This window comes from Quercus robur, chromosome 2 (genome assembly GCF_932294415.1).
Source record: "Quercus robur chromosome 2, dhQueRobu3.1, whole genome shotgun sequence".
In the NCBI taxonomy this organism is placed as follows: domain Eukaryota; kingdom Viridiplantae; phylum Streptophyta; class Magnoliopsida; order Fagales; family Fagaceae; genus Quercus; species Quercus robur.
In genome coordinates this window covers 19946458-19954305 of record NC_065535.1, presented here as the reverse complement: position 1 = coordinate 19954305, position 7848 = coordinate 19946458, and the positions used below count along the sequence as shown (strand labels likewise).

The 7848-nt window shown below is 34.5% G+C and overlaps 1 protein-coding gene across 2 annotated transcripts; it reads right to left on the bottom strand.

Annotated features, from left to right (window-relative positions):
- Nucleotides 1-1204: 1204 nt before the first annotated feature.
- Nucleotides 1205-6483, bottom strand: LOC126712801 (probable folate-biopterin transporter 2). Of its 2 annotated transcripts, none has more exons than XM_050412269.1 (6): nucleotides 6282-6483; nucleotides 5684-6058; nucleotides 2879-3138; nucleotides 2672-2767; nucleotides 2426-2599; nucleotides 1205-1990 (listed from the first exon to the last, which is right to left on the bottom strand). In XM_050412269.1, the coding sequence occupies exons 2-6, from the start codon at nucleotides 6048-6050 to the stop codon at nucleotides 1391-1393; spliced, it is 1497 nt and encodes a 498-aa protein (XP_050268226.1). In that variant the 5' UTR covers nucleotides 6051-6058; nucleotides 6282-6483; the 3' UTR covers nucleotides 1205-1390. The 2 variants fall into 2 exon arrangements, with proteins under 2 accessions (XP_050268226.1, XP_050268225.1); XM_050412268.1 differs by having other exon boundaries at nucleotides 5684-6055.
- Between the last annotated feature and the right edge of the window lie 1365 nt (nucleotides 6484-7848).

Below are 7848 nucleotides of genomic sequence, written 5' to 3'. Positions count from 1 at the left end.
AACCTACGTGTCACAACTTGTTGAAATGGTCAATTGTGAGTAGTGGACAATTACCTTCACATAATCCGTCATTTTTTATCCACCACATCAAAGTTGTGACACAAAAGTTTTGTCCATAGACTCTCTTATTACAAACATCATGAAAAACATTTGTACGATTTTTTATTTATTTATTAATTTTTCCAGTCAGAACCTTATGTGAATTGTTTTTAAATACTATTTGAAATCACCTGGGATCAATTTGAGCTATCGCAATGATAAAATTGCCACTAGATGAGTTTTTTTTTTTTTTTTTTTGAGATAAGGTCATTGACTAAAACTGGGGGGATGTATTTCTGCGTGGAGCAAGTCACAAAGTGTGGATTCATATGTGGATGTGATCCACATGTTTGCCGGAGTCCACTATATGGAATACAGGCAAGTGATAAGACCGTGCACACTCAAACACTTCTACTCTTGTTCAAAAGTTTGGACCCTGTTTCCATGCACGTGCAAGTTTTGTCTGGCAATTAAGCCTAATGTATATCTAAATGGCCATGGAACATGGGTGTTTAATTGTTTATAATTTTATGTAATATTCTTTGTACTTTTTACAGATTTAAATGTACAATTTTTTTTTTTTTTTTTTTTATAATTGGATAGTTATAACTTTAGAAGAGAAGGAATTTGAGTCCTGAACATCTATGTCAGAAACATCCAATTGATCTACATGGCTAAGTTTAATCCAACCTGACCAGCGCGAACGTTAGCTTCAACAAGAAGCAGGTTGTCTCTGGGGATAGAAACATTTCCAGAAACATTTCCATTCTATGCTAATGTACCGGCCAAAATCTGACTCAAATGATGTCAAGTTTTTCCAAAAGTAAGAAGAAATGCAGTTAATAAATCTAGAAAGTTTCCGAACCAAGCGAGGAAACAGTAAAAAAAAACTTAGAAAATTACTGAACTAGAAACCTACAGAAACAGTACCCCAATTATCAATTGCATACTGCATTGCTTATGGCACAATTTGACATGTTTTAAAATTAATATCATATTCTCACATACAAACTATAAAATGCATACAAAGGTTGAAAAGAAAGACTGACAAGCTTGTATCTTTAACATACAACTAAAATTACGTATCATGTGTCATAAAAAGCACTAACAATATCAATTTTTTTGTTCATCCAATAAATTTTCTATTACCATTAATTCAAAAAAATTGCAATGAAAGCTGACAAGTAATATTAATGAAAAGGTAAATGTTAGAAATTGTACACAAGGGATACCCACAAAATTCCAAGAATTTTCGCCTCCGCAGATTCAAACTGAGTGAGTTGGCTTTATCTAGGTATGTTTGGGATTGAAAATCTAAGAAGATTTTAATGTGAATGACTTTTGTGTTCAGCTATTTACCATCAACGTCATTTATGAGGGAAACCAATTCAATATTCTCAGTTGCTTGAGTTTCAGTCCCCTCTTTTGTTTCCAAGAATTCAGCAGGAAGAAATGAAGAGTTAGGATCACCTCTGGGTACCAAATATAGCAGACAAAGTGGACTGACTCTCAATAGGTTCCGAATCAATATGACCAACCATAGACTATCAAAGTTGGTCCGGGTAACCTTCAATACATGGAGGAGAAAGCCTCCTCCCCATGTTGCTGAGAGAAGTCCAACGTTGTCAATTGACATGAGCAGAGCAAAAAAGGTTCCTTCGATACCTAAGGGGCAAAGCTTTGCACTGAGTACAAGAAGAGGCATCCATTTGAGCCTTCCAATCATTTGAAATACACTTTCATCAATCACTATGAAAAAATAATCTGATATGCCAAATTTCAAATTCAATCGCAACACCAAGATCAAATCCAGCATTCCCGATAAACCAAAAAGTAACTGAGTCCAGAAGAGCAAGTCTCGGAAGGGGTAATCCTTCAGAACATTCTGGTAAAGGATTGCCCCCAATAGAGAGCCAACTGAACCAATAGAGAATATAAAACCAACAGTTTCCTGCATAAATCATAAGACATAAGTTTTACTAGCACCGCACAAAGTTCTCTGCATTATAAGCCAAATATGTTAAGCAAGATTTGCATCTAGTGCACTACATTGTAACTTAAAATTAAACCACTGGGACATATATTCAATCATGTTTCATGGTGTGAAATACCCAGACAATACAATATCATCTCTATGTGTGCTAGTGTGTATCATGTATGCTCATATTCATTTGAAAATATACTGGACTATACTCTGAATAATAGCCATAGCTGAGAGTGAATTTTGGATGGAACTCACTCTCACCTATGGCTGAGCAACTCCTTTGACTTCATCCCAAATTTCAAACTCAAAACTGCCAATATAATTCACAATCAGGATTCTCAAGGTTTTTGGGTTCCCCTTAAAAGTTTTCAAGACTAGGAGTCCAGGAAAAGATAATTGCACCTGGGAGAAAGAGGGACCATCCTTTGAGTCTTGTGTGTACCAATAGAACATTCCCTCATGGATATCCAAGCTCACTGCAATAGATATGTACATATATAAACATGGTCTCCAAACGTCTGGGCATTTCAATGTTGTCCACATAGCCTTGCCAGCATCAATAAACCTCTGGTTTACCTGAGTCCAGCATACATATATTAGACCATGAGCTTAAAAGGAATTCTAGATTTAACAGGAGCCAAAGAATACCTGTCTGTAATCAAAGTTGGGCATACAAGGCTCATCAAGCAGAATTCCAATTAAAAATACAAGTCCAGCTGGGATTGTCAACAAACCAAATACCCCCTACGAGGGAAAAGAAAAAAAAAATCTTTAAAATAAAAATATAATCATAAATTTAAATAGAAGATATGAAAGATGAAGAAAGGTTTTTAAATTTGAAGATATGAAGCTAACCTTAGGGCCTATGAGGTGAACAAAGATACCACTCATGAAGAATCCTACTAGCGCTCCGATGGAGGAACTCAAGGCACACAAGCTTTGCATATCAGCTGCGAGAGAAGGATGATTTATACTGTTCTGTGCCACACAGGCATCTATGGTCACATCTGCTATTGCTACCCCAGCACTTCCTGCTGTCAATGACATTAGGGCCAACACGAGATGAAGCTTTTCATGCAATGATAACAAGAGCATGGAGATCACACCGAGAAAACCTGAATGAACATGAGAGAAAATATTTAATGAGACAACTGTGTCAATCCTTTGTGTTCAAGGTTACTAGTCAAAAAAATAAATAAATAAATAAAAAGTAGTACCCAGTGCACAAAGCTCCCACTTTTGTCAGGTCTATGAAAGGTCGTGGTAGGCAACCTTACTTTCAATGAAAAGTGCTTTTGGTGGAAGGCACTTGCCATCACACCAAGGTCTAGCCTGTAAGGTTACTAGCTAAATAAAGGACAAAATTTTGGATTGATAACTTAAAGACAAACCAGGTCTAAGATTCCATTACTCCTGATTATGTGGTCATCTTCCATTTGAAGCAAGTGCAAAACTTAATTGAACTGCAAAATTTTCAAATTTTAGTTTTCTGTTCTCCCCTTTTTAGGTTTCTCCTTATATTTTAATAATGTGAAGTAACTATATTGTACGTTCCACAATATAGATATTGTTGTCACTACAATTTCCACTTAGGGAAAGTGGAAATTCCAACACTAGTTGCTCAGTCTAATTGGACCACCTAAACGATAGGTAGAGATCCATGCAAAAGAGATTTTCCTCATATACTAAACAAAGATTTATCACCAGAATAGGTATTGGATGCTCTGTACTTTCTGTGGTGTGATTTAAAGGATGCTTAAACCCTCTGAAATAAGTTCCTTCAGCATAGTAACACTACGGCATTTTAACATCTATTAGGCAAAAAATAAGGTTAATTTTGTCATAATTGAAACCTCTGTTCATTTTCCAGTCAATATGACAAGCCTAAAAGTGTAGACTATGGTTCTAATCACAAAATAAGTCAGATTCAAGAGTAATCCAAATGTATAAGTCCGATTCACGAGTAATTTAAATCTATCTGCTCTATTGGGACAAAATTGGACCAATATCTATTTCTTCTCTCTGTTTTTCTTTTTTCCCCATAATAATTATCGCCAACCTTAGTTGCTCTCTCTTCTCTTGGCTTAGGGCCCTCTCTCATTTTTGTAAGCTATGTTAAGATTTCTAGAAGTTGTAGTACCCTCCAATTTGGACATAATAGAGAACATGTTGATGATGGACACCTACACCACTTTAGTGAATAGGGAACAACAACAAATTGTAGATATGTTTAATATTGTATGCAGTTGCATATGACAAGGGAAAGCATTTTTAGAATCTATACCTTTAACCTTTCTTTGCCTAAAGATAGTACATGTCAGATTCCCCAAATATGTCTTAAGATGCTAAGCCCTGAATGCTACATTATAAGGACAATGCAATCTAACAGATGCAATTTAATATGCAACACAAGTGCCAAGTTCGTAACATAGGAATTTCTGGGGATAGTGTCATGACTATGAACCATCGTGATTAATGCAAGGACCCCAGGATGAGTGAGAATATACGTGTAAGGTATGCATGTGCATGTATCCCCAAAAAGGCAGAAGTAAAAGACCATCTCTTCAAGGATAACTAAGAAGACAGAATAATACCAGTTTTGTTGTGTTTTTTTGGGCAATTTGGCATGAGCATAATAGCAAAACGTTTTAAGGTGTCGAGCATCCTAACGTTTTATAGATTCTTTGAACTTAAGTTTGTAATCCTTCAGGTGTAATTTTATGCACATATTGTGTATTCAAACTGCTTCCTTTTTTCTTAAATAAATCATTTTACTTATTAAAAACTGCATTTAAAATAACAAAAATTCTACTTGGTTAATCCATTGTCTAAATTATTTATTAGAAAGAATGTGTTCCATCAAGTATTGCCAACTAAATTTGGAAATACCCTGTCTGCAATTAATCATAAAACCCATCAATTTGTTACAAGCTGGTCCATCTTATATTACAATATGATGAGTGCAAAAACATATATAATCTTCATGTACTACTAAATTAAGTACAGAAACAATTCTTTGTGGTGTTGCAAAGCATTTACCTTAATCCCTCACTAGACAGAATGTTCTCCTTACTTTACTTCAGTTCCAGAATCATGAAATTCACTCCTACCATCAGCTCCTACCCAAAAATACTTCCTACCCAGTATCTACCCACTTTCTGTGTCTCACATTTACAATTAAAAGTCCATCTTCTTGGAGCATTCACACATCAGACCCCATTACATCTAAATATAAAATTATTTGATCTTTCATTACTAACTAATCTTGCTTAGCTAAGTAACTCTGCTCACACCATCCTCACTTTATCTACCTGTTTTGCATAAAATCCAGAGAATGCTTCCACATAAAATATGATAAGGAACTCAAACACCTAAGTCCTAACGACACCAACACCCACATGCGAAAAAAAAGAGACACTACTTCGAAAAACTAATCAATGCAGATTATCTACCTTTATAGCTTTATTGGACAATTTCAGAATCATTAGAAGAATTAATTATAGTATATAAATGAATGTTTATTTGGAAGCTAAAAATTCGAAATTCAAATTTGACACTTCTGATGTAGATATGAATGTATCAATGAGATCCCATTAAGCTAAATTGCATATTCAATATTGACTTTAGGGGTAAGAGAAAGTTGAATGATGTGTCAGTTACCAGCAAAAATGAAATAAGGCCGCCTTCGATACCCAAAAATTGGGAGAACATCTGTAAGAAGACCCCAGAGAGGCTTGACAAGCCAAGGAATGGAAGTAATTCCTCCATAAATTTGAGCTTCAGAAGGCTGCACCTTTTGAACATCCTTCATGTAATACTCTGTGCCTACACGATTAAGAGCTCCACCCAATCCTTGACTTATTCCATAAACAACCACCACCCCAAGTACAAAACTCCAATGCATTTCAGTGGCAAGCATTTTAAACCAATGGATCGGAATGCAGCAACAACCACAAAATCCCCTTTTGGACTTATGTTCCTCCACGGTATCACCAGAGGCTTCTTCAAGATTCTCTTCCTTCATCATCACTCCTGCTGATACAAGTGTACACAAAAAAACAACAACAACCCTGATCTGTAAATATCAAACTTTTTTGAATATCCTCAGGAAAAGTTGGGATTCCTGGAATCTGTGTTATGTTTTCTGCACTAGATACTTTTGAAAAACAACACCATCCCAGTTCACAAAATGGTATTTCCTTACTTGGGTATCCTATAACTAGTCAGGAAAGATTGAAAGTAAAATAGAAACTCTGACCTGAGTTGTTTTTCCTGAACTGGGTACTTTCAAACTGATGGAAATTCCTCAGGAAAAGTGTCAGAACTGAGAACTTATCAATTGGGCTAAATGGAGTATGGTTTCTACTTAGACCACCTTTGACTTTGTAAACAAGTAATTCTTGTAAAGAGGGTGGAACTATTTTTACAATCTAATTCCTTCGAAAGTTTGATATCAGATAGGGAAAAGAACTATTTCAAGGTAGATGAAGATATTTTAAAAAAATAATAATAATGCTACGCACACAAACTGTTTTATAATATTTTTATAAATTATTGAGGTAAATTTAGTACTTTTAAAATAGTCATTATAAGTAAAAATGTGATATTAGTATTGAACCCATATTAATACTAGTAAGAATTTAACACATCAATAATTTATAAAAATATTATAAAATAGGTTGTATACCTAGCATTGCTATCACAAAAAGTGCGGTAGTGACAAGGTTGTCCTTTGCAGAAGATTCTCTTTAGAGCAGGTTTGACCTACCAAACGGTATAAAAGTATAATAATCGGGCACAATATCTAACACAATTTCTTCCTAATTTAGAGGGATGGGAGTGTGGGCGTAAAAATGATGTCAAATAATGAGTAAATGTAAATTATTGTTGTACCTATAGGCAGTTGTTACTAATCTTGGTAAAGGCTGCTTTTTTTTTTTTTTTTTTTGGGAGAAAACCTGCTTCTTTATCATTAATCAATGTAGGCCAAATCAACTTGAACAACGCTCTGAATATTTGATGGTACATCTTCCATCCAGATAGTTAAATTAAGCGAGTTAATTGCCCATCATGCTAAAGCATGAGCTACATTATTTCCTTGACGACGAACATGAGTAAAACTATGACTAACAAGAGAGGAAACTAAGCATCTAATGTCTTGAATCACATGCCCATGTAAAGCTAGGGATGGATCAGATTATTTTACAAACCTATGATATAGTGAGTGACTAGTAAGTGAAAATCTGATATCAGTAGTGGCTTAGACGGGAACCAATAATAATTAATTACCGGAAGAATAACACCTAAAAAAAAGGAAAATACTAAAACTTCAAATTATTTTACAAACTACTGATATGGTAAGTAGTTATTTGTAATTAAAAATGTGATATTAATGATCAGTTTAGATGAAAATTAGTAAGAATTTACTATATTAACGGTTTTTAAAAATGTTGTAAAATTGTCTATGCCTATAACATTGCTCAAGAAAATAATAAAAAGAACAAGAGAAGGCTTGGGTGGGACCCACACGATTGTGGGATCCACGTAGGGTAAGAGAAAGTTATAAATAGATACCGATTCTATATAATATCTACGGTTGAAATCAAAAGAAAAAAAAATCAGTTTTAATATCAGCGTCAAATAAAATGAATTAGTAATTTACGGAGTAATTTTTATTTCCTTTTTTCTTTTTTCACCTTCTAAGTTTTACATCTTACACCTTTCTCAAAAAATATAAAAAAAGTTTTACATCTCACATCAATATAGTAATTGCTGGGCACAGGATCCAAATCCCAAATGATAATGAAGCTACTCCTACTTCGTCT

Excerpts from the sequence above, each read along its gene's own strand:
- LOC126712801 (XM_050412269.1), bottom strand. The coding sequence starts at position 6,050 with ATGATGAAGGAAGAGAATCTTGAAGAAGCCTCTGGTGATACCGTGGAG. Across the intron at positions 3,139-5,683 it reads GCCTTATTTCATTTTTGCTG|GTTTTCTCGGTGTGATCTCC; the intron begins GTAACTGACACA and ends ATGTTCATTCAG. Across the intron at positions 2,768-2,878 it reads TTCACCTCATAGGCCCTAAG|GGGGTATTTGGTTTGTTGAC; the intron begins GTTAGCTTCATA and ends TTTCCCTCGTAG.